Source organism: Scyliorhinus torazame, chromosome 7, assembly GCF_047496885.1.
Source record: "Scyliorhinus torazame isolate Kashiwa2021f chromosome 7, sScyTor2.1, whole genome shotgun sequence".
Classification (NCBI taxonomy): Eukaryota; Metazoa; Chordata; class Chondrichthyes; order Carcharhiniformes; family Scyliorhinidae; genus Scyliorhinus; species Scyliorhinus torazame.
In genome coordinates, this window is record NC_092713.1 from 21,553,553 (window position 1) to 21,575,859 (window position 22,307).

At 47.1% G+C, this 22,307-nt stretch overlaps 2 protein-coding genes across 7 annotated transcripts in view; one reads left to right on the forward strand and one right to left on the reverse strand.

Annotated features, from left to right (window-relative positions):
• zzz3 (zinc finger, ZZ-type containing 3) overlaps positions 1–8,494 on the forward strand; it is a 167,523-nt gene extending 159,029 nt beyond the window's left edge. For all 5 annotated transcript variants that reach the window (XM_072510410.1, XM_072510411.1, XM_072510409.1 and 2 more), the window contains 3 exons: positions 4,183–4,317; positions 4,668–4,768; positions 6,885–8,494. In XM_072510410.1, the coding sequence (XP_072366511.1) occupies positions 4,183–4,317; positions 4,668–4,768; positions 6,885–7,029 (381 nt within the window). In that variant the 3' untranslated portion in view covers positions 7,030–8,494. The remainder of the gene's footprint in view (positions 1–4,182; positions 4,318–4,667; positions 4,769–6,884) is intronic.
• A 3,544-nt stretch (positions 8,495–12,038) lies between these two features.
• Positions 12,039–22,307, reverse strand: part of ak5 (adenylate kinase 5) — a 123,480-nt gene continuing 113,211 nt past the window's right edge. For both annotated transcript variants that reach the window (XM_072510415.1, XM_072510414.1), the window contains one exon: positions 12,039–13,152. In XM_072510415.1, the coding sequence (XP_072366516.1) occupies positions 13,036–13,152 (117 nt within the window). In that variant the 3' untranslated portion in view covers positions 12,039–13,035. The remainder of the gene's footprint in view (positions 13,153–22,307) is intronic.

The window sequence follows — 22,307 nt, forward strand, 5'->3', positions numbered from 1 at the left end:
GCTCCCGGGGTCACCCTGCAAACACTGACCAGCTCCCTGGGACACCCTGCAAACACTGACCAGCTCCCTGGGTCACCGTGCAAACACTGACCAGCTCCCGGGGTCACTCTGCAAACACTGACCCGCACCCAGGCTCACCCTGCAAACACTGACCAGCTCCCGGGGTCACCCTGCAAACACTGACCAGCTCCCGGGGTCACCCTGCAAACACTGACCAGCTCCCTGGGACACCCTGCAAACACTGACCAGCTCCCGGGGTTACCCTGCAAACACTGACTCACTCCCGGGATCACTCTGCAAACACTGACCAGCTCCCGGGGCTACCCTACAAACACTGACCCGCTCCCGGAATCACTCTGCAAACACTGACCCGCACCCAGGGTCACCCTGCAAACACTGACCCGCTCCCGGAATCACTCTGCAAACACTGACCCGCACCCAGGGTCACCCTGCAAACACTGACCAGCTCCCGGGGTCACCCAGCTAACACTGACCAGCTCCCAGGGTCACCCTGCAAACACTGACCAGCTCCCGGGGTCACTCTGCAAACACTGACCCGCTGCCTGGGTCACCCTGCAAACACTGACCAGCTCCCGGGGTCACTCTGCAAACACTGACCAGCTCCCGGGGTCACTCTGCAAACACTGACCAGCCCCCGGGGTCACTCTGCAAACACTGACCAGCTCCCGGGGTCACTCTGCAAACACTGACCAGCCCCCGGGGTCACTCTGCAAACACTGACCAGCTCCCGGGGTCACTCTGCAAACACTGACCCGCTCCCGGGGTCACCCTGCAAACACTGACCAGCTCCCTGGGACACCCTGCAAACACTGACCAGCTCCCGGGGTCACCCTGCAAACACTGACCAGCTCCCAGGGTCACTCTGCAAACACTGACCAGCTCCCAGGGTAACCCTGCAAACACTGACCAGCTCCTGGGGTCACCCTGCAAACACTGACCAGCTCCGGGGTCACTCTGCAAACACTGACCCGCTGCCTGGGTCACCCTGCAAACACTGACCAGCTCCCGGGGTCACTCTGCAAACACTGACCAGCTCCCGGGGTCACTCTGCAAACACTGACCAGCCCCAGGGGTCACTCTGCAAACACTGACCAGCTCCCGGGGTCACTCTGCAAACACTGACCCGCTCCCGGGGTCACCCTGCAAACACTGACCAGCTCCCTGGGACACCCTGCAAACACTGACCAGCTCCCGGGGTCACCCTGCAAACACTGACCAGCTCCCTGGGACACCCTGCAAACACTGACCAGCTCCCGGGATTACCCTGCAAACACTGACTCACTCCAGGGATCACTCTGCAAACACTGACCAGCTCCCGGGGCTACCCTACAAACACTGACCCGCTACCGGGGTCACCCTGCAAACACTGACCAGCTCCCTGGGACACCCTGCAAACACTGACCAGCTCCCTGGGTCACCGTGCAAACACTGACCAGCTCCCGGGGTCACTCTGCAAACACTGACCCGCACCCAGGCTCACCCTGCAAACACTGACCAGCTCCCGGGGTCACCCTGCAAACACTGACCAGCTCCCGGGGTCACCCTGCAAACACTGACCAGCTCCCTGGGACACCCTGCAAACACTGACCAGCTCCCGGGGTTACCCTGCAAACACTGACTCACTCCCGGGATCACTCTGCAAACACTGACCAGCTCCCGGGGCTACCCTACAAACACTGACCCGCTCCCGGAATCACTCTGCAAACACTGACCCGCACCCAGGGTCACCCTGCAAACACTGACCCGCTCCCGGAATCACTCTGCAAACACTGACCCGCACCCAGGGTCACCCTGCAAACACTGACCCGCTCCCGGAATCACTCTGCAAACACTGACCCGCACCCAGGGTCACCCTGCAAACACTGACCAGCTCCCGGGGTCACCCAGCTAACACTGACCAGCTCCCAGGGTCACCCTGCAAACACTGACCAGCTCCCGGGGTCACTCTGCAAACACTGGCCCGCACCCAGGGTCACCCTGCAAACACTGACCAGCTCCCGGGGTCGCTCTGCAAACACTGACCAGCTCCCGGGGCTACCCTACAAACACTGACCAGCTCCCGGAATCACTCTGCAAACACTGACCAGCTCCCAGATCAATCTGCAAACACTGACCCGCTCCCGGGTCGCTCTACAAACAGTGACCCGCTCCCGGAATCACTCCACTGACCAGCTCCCGGGTCGCTCTGCAAACAGTGACCAGCTCCCGGATCACTCTGCATGCACTGACCCACTCCCAGGGTCACCCTGCAAACACTGACCATCTCCTGGGGTTACCCTGCAAACACTGACTCACTCCCGGGATCACTCTGCAAACACTGACCAGCTCCCGGGGTCGCTCTGCAAACACTGACCAGCTCCCGGGGCTACCCTACAAACACTGACCCGCTCCCGGAATCACTCTGCAAACACTGACCAGCTCCCGGGTCGCTCTGCAAACACTGACCAGCTCCCTGGGTCACCCTGCAAACACCGACCAGCTCCCGGGGTCACTCTGCAAACACTGACCCGCACCCAGGGTCACCCTGCAAACACTGACCAGCTCCCGGGTCGCTCTCCAAACACTGACCAGCTCCCAGGGTCACCCTGCAAACGCTGACCAGCTCCCGGGGTCACCCTGCAAACACTGACCAGCTCCCGGGGTCACCCTGCAAACACTGATCAGCTCCCTGGGACACCCTGCAAACACTGACCAGCTCCCGGGGTTACCCGGCAAACACTGACTCACTCCCGGGATCACTCTGCAAACACTGACCAGCTCCCGGGGCTACCCTACAAACACTGACCCGCTCCCGGAATCACTCTGCAAACACTGACCTGCACCCAGGGTCACCCTGCAAACACTGACCCGCTCCCGGAATCACTCTGCAAACACTGACCCGCACCCAGGGTCACCCTGCAAACACTGACCAGCTCCCGGGGTCACCCTGCTAACACTGACCAGCTCCCAGGGTCACCCTGCAAACACTGACCAGCTCCCGGGGTCACTCTGCAAACACTGACCCGCACCCAGGGTCACCCTGCAAACACTGACCCGCTCCCGGAATCACTCTGCAAACACTGACCAGCTCCCAGATCAATCTGCAAACACTGACCCGCTCCCGGGTCGCTCTACGAACAGTGACCCGCTCCCGGAATCACTCCACTGACCAGCTCCCGGGTCGCTCTGCATGCACTGACCCGCTCCCAGGGTCACCCTGCAAACACTGACTCGTTCCGGGGTCACCCTGCAAATGCTGGCCTACACCCGGGGTCACCCTGTAAATACTGACTCACTCCCGGGGACACCTTGCAAACACTAACCAGCTCCCGTAGTCGCCCTGCAAACACTGACCAGCTCCCGGGGTCACCCTGAAAACACTGACTCACTCCCGGGGGGGGGGTCACCCTGCAAACACTGACCAGCTCCTGGGGTCACCCTGCAAATACTGACCAGCTCCCGGAGTCACCCTGCAAACACTGACCAGCTCTCACCCTGCAAACACTGACCAGCTCCCGGGGTCACCCTGCAAACACTGACTGACTCACTCCCCGGGGGTCACCCTGCAAACACGGACGTGCACCCTTTGGCACCCTGAAAACACTGACCCATTCTCCGTGACTACATACTTCCTTTTTGTTGATGCTCAGTGGTGAAGTCTGCAGGGAAGGAGGTGCGGTCCACCTTAGTGAGTTTCTGCAGTGCAATCTTTATATTGCTTATAATGCAGCCAGAGTGCGCCAGCGATAGAGGGCATGAATTTTGAGATCAGTTGCTGGGAAAATAATCCGTTAAACTTTCCCGGCATAAATGTTGGCAAGCTGAGACCATACCCTTGCAGATGAGTGTTCCAAAACACACCTAACCTGAGCATGGGAAATGGTGGAGAGGCTAGAATTTCTTGCTTAAATCATTTTTATATTGTGCTCATTACAGCGAGTATAGTTAATCCTGAGCAATGGGATGCTGAGCAATTATCAGCTGTTCGTGTTAGCTTCAATTGTTTCCTGGCCACATGCAGCACTATTGAACACAGGTTAACAGTTCCTGTACGTTGATCCGAAGAATGCAGCACCATCCCTCCCTGTCTCATTCTGACCCCCATGTATGAAACATAGTTGTTCAAAGTCCAGGAAAATCTTTTCTGATCCACCACATGCAAACTTACTTTCTCTTTTACAGGATGATGAAAGTATTCCACCTTCATGTCGCCAGACGGCAGAATACAAAGAGCTGATGTGCTTGAAGAAACTGAAAAAGCAGAAGCTTGAGTTGATGCAGGCGGAGAGCAGTTTTGTACAGCACATCGGGTTTAAGGTGAGTTTTGACTCCGTGACCATTGAAATATAGCCTGGATTAGAAAGCCTCTGTAGAGTCCTGCGTGAAAGAGGAGTGGTCGCCGAACTGCTTGCAGTAATGTGTGGCTTGGTGAGGGCTGGAGTATTTGGACTTGTAATTCACAGTGTCGTCTGCTGCTGCGAGAATCAACTCTGAATAAACCAGTGGTGAGGCAGTTCAAAACTTATCTTTTATTAAGAGTTTTTGTGAATTGGAAAGTGCTAGTAAGTTTCAGAAGCAAGCATTTGAGACATTTGTTAAAACAATTAACAGAGAAGACAGTACCTGTTGACATCTATTCATGTCTTTTTAATTGTGATTTTTGGCAGTGTGACAACTGTGGCACAGAGCCGATTCTTGGGTTACGGTGGCATTGCCAAGACTGTCCGCAGGACAGTTCGGTGGATTTCTGCGACAGTTGTTCGGACTGGTAAGTTCCTGCACTTGTAGAACATTGGTTTCTGTGTTTGCATATTCCTGGTAACAGAAAAATGTATCATCACGTGCCTGGAAAAAGAGGGCCATGATTCAGAAAAAGAGATGGACAGAACCACTGATAAATGCCCTACAAATTACTCAATATGTGGTTTATTAGAATTGTGGGCACCGCTTTCTGGGATTCCTTTGCCCTGATCTATGAAAATCTGCGGCCTTAATGTGAAGGTTGATCTTTGGGTTGATGACCATTGGTAAGACGTTTTGACAAGAAGTCTGTACCACAAATATTAATCTGTCTTTTCTCCTTCAGATGCAGGCAGACTACTATGTTTTTTCACTGTTTTTTTCCAAATGTCCTGTTCCCAGCATTCTGAATTTTTAAATGTTTTAAATTCATTCAAGAGATGTGTGCTTTGCTGGCTAGGTCAGCATTTATAGCCCTTGAAGTGATGATGGTGGTGGTGGTGAGCTGCCACCTTGAACCATTGGGCAGTTTGCGATAAAATTTGTTTCTGAATGTGTATTAAAAAGATTGACTTGCAACTGTAGTGGTGAGCGATTTGGAAAAATGAATCTGGGATTTACGAGTACAGTGGCATGTGGGCGTCAATCAATAATCTTGTGTCCCATTGTTTGAGGACGGGTGAAAGTTGTTGCTGGTAATTTCCTGGAGAGGATTGTATGAACTGTGTTTCGCTAGCTGTTCTCAGGGCACTGAGCATGGGCAAGGAGGAACTCTTGGCTTCTATGGCGAAGTTGGATCGAAGGGTTGACGTGACCAGCAACTGTGGTGCCTCCAGTGCCAAATTCAATTCCCGGCTTTTGGAGGACAGGGTCCATAAACCTGGCTCACATTCACTTACGTTTAGCAGATTGAGGGTGACTTCCATTGAGGTGTTTAAAATGTCAAAAGATAAAATTCTCACAGGACTAGGTCCGATGGGCAAGGATGTTCTCGATGGTTGGGGGGGGTCCAGAAACAGGGATCACAGTCTGAGGATACGGGGTAGGCCATTTAGGATTGAGATGAAGAGAAATTTCTTCACCCAGAGGGTGGTCAGCCTGTGGAATTTGCTACCACAGAGACCAGTTGAGGCCAAAACATTGTATGTTTTCAAAAACTAATTTGGCCGAGCACTTGGCGGGAAGGGGAGCAAAGGATATGGGGGAAAGCCGAGAACTGCACGGTAGCATAGTGGTTAGCACTGTTGCTTCTCAGCTCCAGGGTCCCAGGTTCAATTCCCTGCTGGGTCACTGTCTGTGCAGAGTCTGCACGTTCTCCCCGTGTCGGCGTGGGTTTCCTCCCACAGTCCAAAGATGTGCAGGTTAGGTGGATTGGCCATGCTAAAATTGCCCTTAAGTGTCCAAAAAGGATAGGCTGGGTACGAGGATAGAGTGGAGGTGTAGGCTTAAATAAGGTGCTCTTTCCAAGGGCCGGTGCTGACTCGATGGGCCGAATTACCACCTCCTGCACTATAAATTCTACGATCTCTTCTAACAGGTTACTGAGTTGGATGATCAGCCATGACCATGATGAGCAGGATCGAAGGGCTGAATGGCCTACTCTAGCTCCTAATTTTTATGTTTCTATGATTCAGTTGGGTCAATGCAGAAATGTGTTTGCGTTTTTTTTGAAAGGGGTAGTGGAAATCTAGAATTCTCTTCCTTCAAAAGGCTGTGGACACTGGTGGTCAGCTGGAGCTTCCAAGATTGAGACGTTTTTGTTGAGCGAGAGTACGCCAAGCGATACGGAGCTAGGAACTCTGCAGCACAGAGATTTTGAGAACTATGTACAGAAATCGATAAAAGCTATGGGGTAGGGACAAATGAAAGGGCCTTTATCTCCATGGGGGTGGCATACGAAGGGTAGGAAGTTTATGTTACAGTTGTATAAAGCTGTGGGTGGACTGAATCTGGAATATTGTGGTCAGCTCTGGGCACTGCGTCTCAGGAAGGATATATTGCTTTTAGCGCTCAAGTTTAAATTCTGCCATAGCAGTTATTGTATGTACGTTACAAGTAATTGGAGTGAACATGACTAAGTTTCAATTTCAAATCTCAGCGAGTTATTGATTTTGCAGTCTTTGTTTGTTCTCCGATTTCTGCAGCCTGTACGAAACCGAGATTCACAAAGGCGACCATCAACTGGACCCAATCTACAGAGTTGAGACATTTCTGGACAGAGATTACTGCATGTCTCAGGACACCAGTTACAACTACCTTGATCCAAACTACTTCCCGGCAAACAGATGACACAAAGGGCACGGTTGGGGAGGAAATGAAACAAAATTCCCAGAGGGAGTTGACTTTATGCTCTTCAGTGCATCGCAAAATCAGGCTCCATTCGTTGATTCCTTGCACAGATTGAAAGCGTCCTGCTGCTGTTCCCAAAAATAAAAGGTGTCCGCAGGCGATGGCTTTTCACTGGGCACCCTCATCGACTACAGCCCTACGCTCCCCGTGGTCCTATTTAAGTCATTCAACAGCAGGTGAACATTCCTTACGTACAGCGGGTTTCCTCGAGTTGCCTTCCACGCACTCACTCACTCACTCTCTCTCTCTCTCTCTCTCTCTCTGTTTGTCTGCCTCGTGCTCTCTCTCGCTCAATATTCTGTTCCCATCTGTCGATGGACATGGAGGAGAAAGGGAAGGCAAGATGGTTGCAAACCGCGCAGGCTCAGTTATTTAATTCCAAAGGTGAGATCGGTTTCTGTGACAAAGACTGTACTCTTAACCATAATATGATGTAGATAAATGTCTGTGTAGACGAGTATTTATGGAACCACAAGATACATTAAATTTGCTATTATGTTGTGTAGTGTATAGTCCTAGTGGCACGAAGGGGGGGGGGGCTGCCTTTTGTTGTTGGAAAACAAGTTCTAGGTTTTACACGAGAGCAAGTTGAATTTATTAAACTAGTAAAGTTGACTGTAGAGATGCTGGACCTGGTGATGACCCTGAGCATTGAACCTGCCAAGCGCAGTCAGCTGCTTACATCTAAAAGGCTTCTGTTCCTATCAGCCCTTCCCCTGAGCAACAGCGAAGCACTACGTGAGGCAAAGAATGTTAGGGGCCACAACGAAGAAACGTGGGTGTGTTTTTTCCTTCACATCACACACACCACAACCCTCCCCCGCCTATTTCTCTCCCCCCCCCCCCCCCCCCCCCCAATCCCCTTTTCTCCCCCACCCAACAAACTAAGCTGTGCGGATGAAGTTTGAAAACAGTCAGTCGTCAGTGAAAGTGTTTTTAGGTGTAATGTGATATAAAATGTGTACTAAAATATGGTGAAAAAAGTACAGTGGTAGCAAAACAGTGTACATCACTTATATAAACACACCTCCACCAAGTTCAGAATCAAACAGAGCTCTGTCCTTCTTTACCCCTTAATGAGAGTTGTCCCTACAACTCATTAACAAAACTGCCTATAAAAGATAATCAAGTATTATAATAAATTCCCTTTTTTGTAGTCTGCACAAAAGCTCCATTTGCTGAAAGATTGTATTTTTACTATGTATTTAAATGATTGATCGATACTAGTCAGCAGTGAGCACGGCGTTCAGCTGCGAACTTTTTTACCAGTAGTTGTGCATTGATTAGAACATTTTTGTACGGTTTCAGTTTCTGGCCTCATATCTGTGTGTATGCAATATGTTCTTATACAGATCTGTAGAACTGTCAGGAGAGCGGTGAGAAATAAAAACAAATGTGGAACTAGTCTCTTTGTATTACAGTCCCTGTCATCAGTTTATGGGATCAACTACCAATGATCAACTTACGGGATCAACTCCCAACCTCTTGTAAGCCAACAGATTTATATTGGCTGCAATAAACTCCATGCATAATTGTCATCCTCTGAACTGAAGGGGGAATTTATCTTCAATTTGCTCCGGATGATGGAAGAAAATACATTCCTATAAGTGGCCTGTCACATCTCTTAATGCATTCTCACACAATGAAATACTTTGAAATGCAGTCACTGTACTTTTGAAGGTAAATGTAGCTGCCATTTTGCACCCACAGCGTTCTGCCATTGTCAGCTTTCCTTCAGTCGGAAACCGAGTTAGAAATTTGAGGATTCAAGCTCAACTCCAGAGACATTTTTGTTCATTCATTAGATTTGGGCATTGCTGGCAAGGATGCAATGCCCATCACTAATTGCCTTGAGATGGTGGGTGTGAGCTGCTGCCTTGTATCGCTACAGTCTGTGAATTTAAGTACACCTACAGCTCTATTTTGGTAGGAAGTTCCAGCTTCTCACCCAGTGATGACTGGAGGAAAGAACAGAAATCTATTTTAAGTCAGGATGGTGTGTGACTGATGGGGAACTTTCAGGGAATGGTGTTCCCATGCATCTGCTTCCCCTTGTCTTTCCAGGTGGTAGATGTTGGCAGGTTTGGGATGCACTGACAAAGAAGTCTTGCTGAGTTCAGTGCGTCTTGTAGAAGATGCACAAGGCTGCCACTGTGCGGCAGTTTGGGAGGGAGTGAATGTTTAAGGTGATGGATTGAGTGCTGTGCAAATGCTGCCCTAATCATAGAATACAGTGCAGTAGGCGGCCATTCGCTCCATCGAGTCTGCACCAGCCCACGGAAAGAGCACCCCATTAAGCCCATGCCTCCACCCCATCCCAGCAACCCCACCTAATCTTTTTGACATGAAGGGGCAATTTAGCGTAGCCAATCCACCTAACCTGCACATCCTTGTGGGAGGAAACCGGAGCACCCGGAGGAAACCCACGCAGACACGGCGCAAAAGTGCAAACTCCACACAGTCACCTGAGGGTGGAATTGAACCTGGGACCTTGGAGCTGTGAGACAGCAGAGCTTGCCACCGTGCCGCCCACTGTCGAGAACAGTTGCTTTCATGCTGGAATGGTGGGTCTTTTGTCCATGCTCTGGAGCAGTGTAGTCCTGATGGAACCCAAACTGAGCATCAGTGAGCAGAATATTGTTGAGTAAGTGCCACTTGTTGGTGCTGTCAAGATGATTGAGGGTAGACTGAGATGATAAATGGTTGGAATTTGTTACGCTTTTGTGGACAGGACATACCTGAAAAATGTCCACTTTGTCAGATGGATGCCACAATTCAATTCCCGTACCAGCCTCCCCGAACAGGCGCCGGAATGTGGCGACTTGGGGCTTTTCACAGTAACTTCATTTGAAGCCTACTTGTGACGATAAGCGATTTTCATTTCATTTCATTTCAAAACATTATCTGTCAATTGTCATAGCTGTTTTGGGGACCTTGTGCTGTATTTCTCTAATTCACAACAGTCACTGTATATTCAAAGGTACTTAATTGACGTTAATGCACATTGGGAAGCCCTGATGTAATATTCAGCATGTTACAATGCAAGTCTTTTCCCTTTTAAAAAAAATTGTGAATCTCGCAAGATTAAGTTTACAAGTTATAACTTGGCTGCTTTATAGATCACTTCAGTTCTGCTGTCCAGACTCACTTTCAGATTAAATAATACATTATTTCTATTTGTGTTGCTCTTTTTTAAAAGTCTGCAGTCAATTTTTCCTCACGCGCAAACTGTCGTTCATTGCGATTGAGACAGAAAAGCTATGCCCAAATCTCGACTTAGAATAGGACTCGCAATCATCTCTTGCATTGTTCTGTCTGAATTAAGCTCGTTAAAGTTTGATTCAATGCTCCATGCACCTTTAGTGCCATTGGTTTCAGCTGTAGCTCAGTAACAGCACTCTTGGCTGCGAGTGAGAGGGTTGTGGTTACGAGTTGCACTCTAGTGACTTAAACACATATCTAGGCTAATACTTCAACAGAAGTGCTGTCTTTTGGATGTGATAAATTATTTTAGCCTGCTCTCTCAAGTAAACACCTTTTGACAAGGTGCCACACAAAAGGTTGCTGCATAAACTAAAGATGCATGGCATTGAGGGTAAAGTGGTAGCATGGGTAGAGGATTGGTTAACTAACAGAAAGCAGAGAGTGGGGATAAATGGGTGTTTCTCTGGTTGGCAACCTGTAACTAGTGGGGTCCCTCAAGGATCAGTGTTGGGCCCGCAGTTGTTCACAATTTACGTAGACGATTTGGAGTTGGGGACCAAGTGCAATGTGTCAAAGTTTGCAGACGACACTAAGATGAGTGGTAAAGCAAAAAGTGCAGAGGATACCGGAAGTCTGCAGAAGGATTTGGATAGGTTAGGTGAATGGGCTAGGGTCTGGCAGATGGAATTCAATGTTGCCAAGTGTGAGGCTATCCATTTTGGGAGGAATAACAGCAGAATGGATTATTATTTAAATGGTAAGATGTTAAAACATGCTGCTGTGCAGAGGGACCTGGGTGTGCTGGTGCACGAGTCACAAAAAGTTGGTGTGCAGGTGCAATAGGTGATTAAGAAGGCTAATCAAGTTTTGTCTTTCATTGCTAGAGGGATGGAGTTCAAGACTAGGGAGGTTATGCTGCAATTGTATAGGGTGTTAGTGAGGCCGCATCTGGAGTATTGTGTTCAGTTTTGGTCTCCTTACCTGAGGAAGGACATATTGGCACTGAAGGGAGTGCAGAGGAGATTCACTAGGTTGATCCCAGAGTTGAGGGGATTAGATTATGACGAGAGGTTGAGTAGACTGGGACTGTACTCATTGGAGTTTAGAAGGATGCGGGGGGATCTTATTGAAACATATAAAATTATGAAGGGAATAGATAGGATAGATGCGGGCAGGTTGTTTCCACTGGTCGGGGAAAGCAGAACTAGGGGGCATAGCCTCAAAATAAGGGGAGGTAGATTTAGGACGGAGTGTAGGAGGAACTTCTTCACCCAAAGGGTTGTGAATCTCTGGAATTCCTTGCCCAGTGAAGCAGTTGAGGCTCCTTCTTTAAACGTTTTTAAGAAAAAGATAGATACCTTTCTAAAGAATAAAGGGATTCGGGAATATGGTGTACGGGCCGGAGAGTGGAGCTGAGTCCACAAAGATCAGCCATGATCTCATTAAATGGCGGAGCAGGCTCGAGGGGCCAGATGGCCTACTCCTGTTCCTAGTTCTTATGTTCTTATGTATTAAACAACAATATCTTGATGTGGGGTGGGGGGGGGGGGGGGGGGGGAATCTGCCCAATATTTTCCCTCAAATACAATTTTTTTTGGCAAATTGTCAGTCGTGTGTTCCACATGATGACACTGATTACACTTCAAAATGTGCTTAATTGGCTTTGGCATTTCCTAAGGTCATGAAAGGCACTGTATAAATAAATGCAACTTCTTTTTACCCCATGAAGACAAAAGTATTGCATATTTCGGATAATAATCTTTATTATTGTCACAATGAAGTTACTGTGAAAAGCCCCTCGCCGCCACATTCTGGCGCCTGTTCGGGTACACTGAGGAAGAATTCAGAATGACGAATTCAGAATGACCAAATTACCTAACAGCACGTCTTTCGGGACTTGTGGGAGGAAACCGGAGCACCCGGACGAAACCCACACAGACACAGGGAGAACGTGCAGACTACACAGACAGTGGCACAAGCCGGGAATCAAACCTGGGATTCTGGTGCTGTGAAGCAGCAGTGCTAACCACTGTTCTACCGCCCTGCCCCTTGAGCGTTTTAATATTAATCCGGGCGGAGTGGCCTGGACTGGTTGCAATCTTCTATCTAATTAATCTTGGTTTTCAAATTTGTGGAGAGCATCTTCCAGGACATGTGATTTTGGGTAGGGGTGGAGTTGTGTATATTGTGTTTAACAAGGCATTGCAGTTTTGTGGGACAGGCTGAATGGACCAGAGGGTTTTCCCCCTGTCAGTCAATGCTCATTAATCTTAGCAGCATTCCTGGGACACTGGTAGATATGTTTTCTTGCACCCGTCTATTTGTCACTGCAAATGAAGGCTTTAAGCAGAAGTGGAAAAGATGGAATTGGATAGGGACGAGTGAAAGGGAGGGAATGTCTTGTGCCTTCAAATGATCACCATTATAGATGAAGCAGATAAAGGTTTTAAAATAGCATTTAATAAATTCACAGCTACAAAATACCCACCCCCAGATTTTTCTTTTAATTTCATGCAGTTAATGAGTGTTTTTTGATCAAACTTTAAATTGCCCTCCTTATTTTTGTCTCTGCATCCGCATTTGCCTGACTTTTCCTCAGAAGTGTTGTTTTCTCCATTAAAGGTAAAATGCAAGTCGTTATTGTAAGTGGGTGGCTTTTTCAGAGACCAGCGTAGTCCCAATGAGCTGAATGATCTCTTAACTGTGTTGTAACATTCTGTGACTCGGATACCCAGACGAAGCTCAATTTCTACACAAGAATCCGTCCGAAGCCATGTCGCTTTCGCTGCTCTCTTGAATAGAATCGATGGCTTCACAGATTTGACGAAAAACTTTGTCAGGCATTTCTTCTGCATTTATCTGTTAAAACAGCAAGATTTACAGTTTGTGTATGATTTAGAGACAAAAGATTCAAATTTGAGACATCAGCGTACGCTCACTTCCTAGCACAAGTCAAGGACAGCAACTGGGAGTGAAAATGCTGCGGATGCTGGCAATCTTGAAATTAAAAAAAGATAATGCTGGAAAGACTCTGGTCTGGCAGCATCAGTGGTGAGGGAAACCGAGTTAACGTTTAGTCTTCAGTTCAGAAGCTGTCGTATTGGACTCGAAACGTTAACTCTGTTTCTCTCTCCAGAGACACTGCCAGACCTGCTGAGTTTTCCCAGCATTTAGTTTTGATTTAAACATTGTCGTTGAGGCCGTAAATTTGTTAATGTAAGCGCTTGGGTCAGATTGTTTCCTCTAAAATCTCCGACGGCATGACCTGTTATAAGACCATAAGGCATAAGAGCAGAAGTAGGCCATTCAACCCATCGAGTCTGCTCTGCCATTCAATGAGATCATGGCTGATCTGATATCCTCAACTCCACTTTCACCCCTTTATCCCCCATATCCCTTGATTGGGGTAGCAAGGTAGCACAGTGGTTAGCACTGTTGCTTCACAGCTCCAGGGTTCCAGGTTCGATTCCTGGCTTGGGTCACTGCCTGTACGGTGTCTGCACCTTCTCCCCATGTCTGCATGGGTTTCCTCCGGGTGCCCTGGTTTCCTCCCACAGTCCAAAGATGTGCAAGTTGGGTGGATTGGCTTTGCTAAATTGCCCTTAGTGTGCAAAACTGATTAGGTGGGGTTACTGGGTTATGGGGATAGGGTGGAGGCGTGGGCTTGGGTGCTCTTTCCAAGAGCCGGTGCAGACTTGATGGGCCGAATGGCCTCCTGCAATGTAAATTCTATGATTTCCTTACTCATTAAAAATCTGTCTACTGCAAGTGGTTGTCGAGATGGGTCGTTATGTATGTTCAAGGCTGAGATAAAGAGTTCCACAGATTCACTAATCTCAGAAGAATTTCCTCCTCATTCTTCTCTTAAATGGGTGACACCTTACCTTGAAATTATGCCCTCTGGTCCTAGGTTCTCGCACAAGAGGAAGCCGCCTCTCGGTATCTACCTTGTCAAGCCCCCTGAGAATCCTCTGTGTCTCAATAAGGTTACCTCATTCTTCTAAACTCCAATGAGTACAGTTCCAACCTACTCAACCTCTTCTCAGAAAATCCCTCCATACCCAGGATCAACCTCGTGAACCTTCTCTGGACTGCCTCCAATGCCGGTGCATCTTTCCTTAGATAAGGGGACCAAAACTGTTCACAATATTCCAGCTGTGGTCTCAACGAGTGCCTTGTATAGTTTTAGCAGGACTCTCCTATTGTTGAACTCCATTCCATTTGTCTTCCCAATTACTGCTGAACTTGCATGCTAGCTTTTTGTGATTTACGCACGAGGACATCCAAATCTCTCTGCTTTTCTGCAGTCTTTGTCCATCTTAATAATATTCACCTCCTTTATTCTTCCGACCAAAGTGCATAACCTCACATTTTCCTACATTATGACCTGGGTTTGATTCCCGGCTTGGGTCACTGTGTGAAGTCTGCACGTTCTCCCCGTGTCTGCGTGGGTTTCCTCCCACAGCCCAAAGATGTGCAGGTTGGATGGATTGTCCATGCTAAATTGCCCTTAGTGTCCAGAAACATTAAGTGGGGTTACTGGGTTACGCAGATAGGGTGGAGGAGTGGGCTTAAGTAGGGTGTTCTTTCCAAAGGCCGGTGTAGACTTGATGGGCCGAATGGCCTCCATCTGCAATGTAAATTCGATGATGTTCCATCTGCCATGTTTTTGCCCATTCACCTAACCTCTCTATATCCCTCTGTAGACTCTTGTGTCATCCTCGCCTCTTTCCTTCCCACCTATTTTTGTGTCATCTGCAATCTTGGCAATAGTACATTCACTTCCCTCGTCCAAGTTATTAATATATGTTGTAAATAATTGAGACCCCAGCACAGATCCCTGAGGCACTCCATTAGTTACAGGTTGCCATGCTGAAAAAACTCCTCTTACCCCAACTCTCTCCCACCAGTCAGCCAATCCTCTATCTGTTAAAGTACTACCCCAAACACCATGGGCTCTTTATCTCATTAAGTAGCCTTTGTGTGGCACTTTATTAAACACGTTTTTGAAATCCAAGTATATTACATCTACTCATTCCCCATGATATACCCTGCTCACGTGTTACCACCTCAAAGGATTCTAATAAATTTGTCAGACATGATTTCCCCTTTGTGAAGCCATGCTGACTCTGATTATATTATGCATTTTTTAATGCGCTACTATTACATCCTTTATAATAGACCCTGTAACATTTTCCCAATGACAAGTTAAGCTAACTGGCCTATAATTATCTGTTTTTTGTCTGTCCCTTTTTGAATACAGGTGTTACATTGGCAGTTTTCCAATACTTTGTGACATTTCCAGAATTTAAGGATTCTTAGGAATTCCTACCAGTGCATCCACAATCTCTAGATACTTCCTTTAATATCCTGGGGTGCAACCCACCAGGCCAAGGGGACTTATTGGCCTTTAACCCTAATAGTTTCTCTAGTATTTTATCCCTAGTGATTGTTGTTGTATTTATTACCCCATGCCCTGCCCTTCGATTATTTAATATTTTTGGAATATTATGAGTGTCTTCCATCGTGAAGACTGTATTCTGCAAAGTATTTGTTTCACTTCTCTGCCATTTCCTGGTTCCCCATTATTATTCCCCCAGTCTCATTCTCTAAGGGACCTACTTTCTTCCTCTTTATATATTTAAAGAAGCTCTTGCTGTCCGTTTTTATATTAGAACATAAGAACTAGGAGCAGGAGTAGGCCATCTGGCACCTCGAGCCTGCTCCACCATTACTTGCTCATTTACCCTCGTAGTTTATCTTCTCCCTCATTTTCTTGTCACCTTTTGTTAGTTTTTAAAACTTTCCCTATCCTCTGGCTTACTACTAATCTTTGCCACATATGATTTTTCTTTCAGTTTAAGAGTATCCCTTCACTTCTTTGGTTAACCTTTGATTTATCCCCTTCCTAGAATCTTTCCCCATTGGGATATATCTTTGTTGTGAGTCATTAACTATTTTCATAAACGTTCCCTATTGCTGATCAATCATCTTTCTGCTAAACTCCTTTCCCAGTCAACTCTGCCCTCATTCCTTTATAATTACCCTAATTTAAGTGTGGCACAGTTGATTCTGACCCAAGTTTCTCACTCTCAAATTGAATGCTAAATTCTACCATGTTATGGTCACTGTTTCCGAGAGGATCTTTTACTCAGATTGTTATTTAAACCTGTCTCATTACAAATCACCAAATCCAAAATAGCCTGATCCCTGGTTGGATGCACAACGTATTGTTCTAGGAAACTGACCCAAATAGACTCTTATGAATTCTTCCTCATGGCTTACCTCTGGCAGTTTGCTTTTCCCAATCTATGTGAAGATTAAAGTCACCCATAAGTAAAGTACTGCCTTTTTTACATGTCATTATTTCCTGATTTATTCTCAGCCCTACATGCTATAGTAAAAGAAGCAAATCAGAGTGAATTCCGCTATGTTGAATATCAAGGTGAGTGTGACAATGCTGGATGGTGTTTACTTTAATGCTAGGATTGTAATAGGTAAGACTGATGAGTTAAGAGCGTGGATTGACACATGGAATTGTGACATTGCTGCCATTGCAGAGATGGTTAAGGGAAGGGCAGGACTAGTAACAACATTCTGGGGTGCAGGGTATTTAGGCGAGCCAGACGAGGGGGTAAAAAGGGAGCCGGTGTTGCACTACTAATTAAGGATTCAATTACTGCAATGTACAGCCACAGCTGGAGTACTGTGTGCAGTTCTGGTCACCTCACTATAGGAAGGAGGTGATTGCTCTGGAGGGAGTACAGAGGGGATTCACCAGGATGTTGCCTGGGATGGAGCATCTGAGCTATAAGGAGAGACTGGATGCTCTTGGGTTGTTTTCTTTAGAGCAGAGAAGGCTGAGGGAGGATATGAATGAGGTGTATTAAGATTGTGAGAGGTTTGGACAGGGTAAGAGTTCCCTTTGGTTGAGGGGTCAATCACAAGGGGGAATAGTTTTTTTTAAATTTAGAGTACCCAATTCATTTTTTCACAATTAAGGGGCAATTTAGCGTGGCCAATCCACCTACCCTGCACATCTTTGGGTTGTGGGGGCGAAACCCATGCAAACACGGGGAGAATGTGCAAACTCCACACGGACAGTGACCCAGAGCCGGGATCAAACCTGGGACCTCGGCGCCGTGAGGCAACAAGGTTAATCTACTGCACCACCATGCTACCCCCAAGGGGGCATAGTTTTAAAGTGAGGGGCAGGAGATTCCGAGGGGATTTGAGAAAATATTTTTCATTCAGAGGGTGGTGAGAATCTGGAATGCACGGTCTGGGAAGGTAGTGGAGGCTGGAAACGTCACACTGGACTGCACTGCCTGGGAAGGTAGTGGAGGCTGGAAACCTCACAACCTTTAAAAAGTACTTGGATGAGCACTTGAAACACCATCACATTCAAGGATATGGGACGAGTGCTGAGAAGTGGGATTAGCGCGAGATTAAAGGTAGTTATTGTTGGTGCAGACTCGATGGGCCAAAAGGGCCTTTTCTGCGCTGTACAACTCTGTGCCTCTACAATATAGCTCCTGTTTGGAAGCCTGTAGACTCCTCCCATCAGTGTCATCTTCCTTTTGTTATTTCCTACCACCACCCATATAGATTCTACATCTTCCGATCCAAGATCATTTCTCGCTATTGTTCTTATTCCACATCGTGTTAACAAAGCTACCCAACCACCCTTTCCTTCCTGTCTGTCCTTGCGAAAAGTCACATATCCTTGCCTAGTTTTGATGATCTTGTAACCATGTCTCTGTAATTGCTGTACGATCATGCCCATTAACCTCAATTTGTGCCGTTAATTCATCTATTTTGTGCTGAATGCTACGTGCATTTAAGTAAAGAGTCATTAATTTTACACATCCTTTTCGACCCCATTTGTTGCTATTTAAAAAAAATTTGTACACACTGCTCCTTCCTGAAATATCTGGGTATCCTTACCTAAATATCAGCCTTGTAATTCTATCATATCCTTCTGCTTTGGAAGCCTATATATCCCCTCTACAGACCAGTCCCCCATTTAATTTAAAGTCCTCGCTGTAATGACATGTATATTGACTGGGATGTAAAGAGTTAACAAGTTAATGATCATGCTTCTTACCACTAGAGGAAAACACAGAACAGTCATATATATATCATGTGAGTGGGGATTCTGGGAGTTAGAAGGTAGTTGAAGATGGTGAAACATAAGAGCAGTTGTGTAATAATAATCGCTTATTGTCACAAGTTGGCTTCAATGAAGTTACTGTGAATAGCCCCTCGTCGCCACATTCTAGCGCCTGTTCGGGGTGGCCGGTACATGTATTTGAGAGTTCTGTAGCTAGAGATAGTATAGTTTAATATATTAACCTTCTACCTGAGGAATGTGAACAAATCTTAGTAGTTGTAAATACATTTTATAGTTTTGTTTGTTAACAAAGTTTAGTGTTCTTTATTCATCACTACACATCAAAGCCATCCAGGTAAAGCAAAGTAGAGAACACAACATGTTACCAGGAGTTGACAACTTTAAACAGTAAGATTCCAACATGGTACCAGGACTGGTTCCTAGAGTAGAATAGTCATGTTTAGGGACAAAGAAAGAACCTCAGTTCGAAGAAAGAAAACAAACTTGCAAAAAAAAAAAATCTCAACCAGAGTCCAGTAGCAACAATCAGACTCCAGTCGTAACAACCAGCAGCATACCAAAAAAAATACCCAGCCGAAGCTCCATGGAGGATCTGCAGACTCCAGTCATTCAGGACATTGGGTAATGTAGACGTGAACTGGGAAATTTTCAAACAAGTGTTTGAACTGTACCTCTCAGCCATAAACCTCCAAGCAGTCAGTGAGAAGCGAAAGATTGCGCTGTTACTCATTGTGGCTCGACCACAGGCTATTGAAGTGTACAACTCATTGCACTTTGACAATGAAATTGAAAAAAATAAGTTTGATGTAGTCATTTAAAAATTTGATAGCTATTGTGAGCTTAAAAGAAACGAAAAGCTGAGTGAACGACTGCAAAAGCAACAAAAAGTAATGCTGGAGAACTCTTATTAAAATGTCCCGTGCAAGTAAAGCAACTAAAAATAGATGTTCAGAAATGTTGAATAGGGAAAGTAACGAGAAAGCTTTTGACTCCGTTGAAGCTCTGGAGCAGCTAGAAAGTCAGCACGCAGGAAAAGAAGACCAATTTGTGCAAGCGCACTTGGAAGAAAAGTGTGCCTCAGAAGTCGGACATTTTGCACATGCACAGTTAAAGAAAAGACATGGTCTGGAAGATGACAGTTCTGCGCATGTGCACAACGTTGCGCATGCGATAAAAGAGCACACTCCGGACGACGATCGATTTGCGCATGATGATGTGTTGGCGCTGTGGCCACGCCCACTTAAAGGAAAAATGCCCAGCCCACAGAAAAAGATGTTCAAAGTGAAGCAGACTGAATCATTTTGCCTCGCAATGCAGAACATTGATGAACTTTCACCGAACAGCTGAACAAGACGTTTGCAGAATAAAACAAGAAGAACATTTTCACAAATCTGAAAATAAAGAAGATAGACTCAACAGCACAGAAGATGAAATAGATTTGGAAGATACATTCTATATGGATATGATTGAAAGTGTAGACAAAGGTACACAGGAAATTTCAGAAGCTGAAAAAACAAGCCCAATCACAATTGTTCCAAATCGAGATGAACGGACAATTCCACTGATGCTGAATGGCACATTTATCAACTGCAAGCGTGTCACCGGAACAAGTGAAAATTTCCTTAGCCTCTCTGATTTGAACCACCTGAGAGTTCAACCGACAGTTTTTGAGCGAGATAAACGGCTGATCGTCTACAGTAGGAAGGCGAGTGAAATGTTAGGGTGGGTGTGACCTAGAAGCATAGGTGCACAATCAAGTTATATCGTGCAATTCGCCATCGTGGATGCAAATCAATAGTCCATATTCGGAGCAAACGCGTGTGAAGCCCGGAATCTTGTTTTTTGTTTTTAAATTTTTTTAAATTCTCCTTTTTCACATTTTCTCCCACATTTACATCCATCAACAATAAACAATAATCAGCAAGATATGTCAGTCCCCATAATAACAACAATCCCATCCACCCACCAACCCCCAAACCTCAACCCGCATGTTCACATAAACAAATGGCAAAAAGGAATCGGGGATTACCCGTAGTCACCCTTAATCTTACACAGCTCTTTCTCCTCTCTCCTCCCCCCCCCCCCCCCCCCCCCCCCCACCGCAGGTGTCCAGCTCCTCCTGTCCACTGCCTCTTGTAAAACTCCTCCTCCCAACCTCGGTTCCTTCTCCCCAACTTTCCACCCCGGCTAGACCACTCGGACCCTGTTCTGCCAGGCTCCGATGGCCGCAGCCCCTCCCCCACCTCACTCCCGTTCACTGGCCGGCTTAAACCGGCCAGCGTGGAGGCCCCCGCACGGGTCCCTTTCCCACTTGCCCGGCCGTAGGAAAGCCCAATGATCCCCTTTTAGCACACAAACTCCGCATATCCACCTACACCCCAAAGAACTCTCATTTCGAGTGAAACTCCCGTCCCTTCCCTTGTCCAAATATATACCACATTGGCTCCTTTAATCTCTACACCCGTGCGCAGTGATACAAAAAAGAAGAAAATACAGTCATGAGGTTACATCGGCACATGGCCATTCCTCAATTTGTCAGTTCTGCCACAGTCTTTCTGCTTTCGCAAACTCCTCCGCTGCTTCCGTCGTTCCAAAATAAAAGTCCCTGAGCTTATAAGTCACCCTCAGCTTCGCTGGATATACAATGCTGCACACCTTGCTAATGTACAGTGCCCTCTTCACCCGGTTGAAGGCAGCCCGCCTCCTTGCCAGCTCCACCGTAAAGTCCTGGTATACACGTATACCAGCTCCAGCCCACTGCACCACCCACTTCTGCTTGGCCCAGCTCAGGACGTTCTCCTTCACCCTGTACCTACGGAAGCACAGAGTCACTGCCCTTGGCGGCTCACTCGCCTTTGGTATAGGCCTCCACGACCGATGAGCCCGATCCAGTTCATATCCTTCCGCATCTCTTTCCCCATCGAGGCAAGTTGATCACCGTGCTGCAATAACGTCTCCTCCACTTCCTTCAGCGCCTCCCCTTGCTCTCGCACCTCCGCCACTGCGCTCGCCACCTCCGTCCTCACCGGGGAAACCGCCTCCTCCACCAGCACACTCAAAACCTCCCTCATCTCCTTCCTCACCGTCTCCATGCATTTCGCAATCTGCGCCAACTGCTTTTCAAATTCCGCAGCCATCACCGTAGTTATTTCTTCAGCCGTAAGCAGTGCGGCCTTCCCTGGTGCTCCAGCCTCCATTTTTCCCGGTGACCCCGCGGTGACCTTTCCACTCCCCGACGGACCTCCAGCTGTTTTTTCTTCGGCCGTTTTCTTGCTCACCCTCGACATTTTTCTTTGTTCCTTTTTTCCTCCTGTGTCTTCACTGTGCCTCCTCCGTGCCTTCTGCCTTCTTCTGCCACCTCCGCGGACCCTGGGACCCCCGGGCTTAAAGCCCCGAAAATGCCGTTGCCGACCGGGAGCCCTCCATTGTGCGGCCGCCTCCCGCCCGCCGTCACCGGAAGCCGCCCTGAATCTTGTTAAATGACTATGTTCCAGACAGAGGATCATTGTAACTGCCCACGAGAAATGATACCGCAATCATCTGATGATGACAGCAAAGAGACAGATGATGAGCAATAGGAAGAAGACTAAAGGTCTATGGTCGGTCTAGTTGTATTTGCCAGTAATGACAACAGTGAAGAAACAAATGATGAGCAACAAGAACATAACAATGAAAGTATAACCATGAACAGATCGATTGAGAGCACATCAATTGTGAACAGCCTACAAGAAAATGACATCCTGGAGAAGTTGACTCCAGATGAGAAAGATATATCCGATCATCTAAAAGAAACTCGTATCACAAAGCTCAATGATACATCAGGTCATCAAAAGGGAACTGATATCACAAAGTTCAAAGATAATTCAAAGGACACTGACAG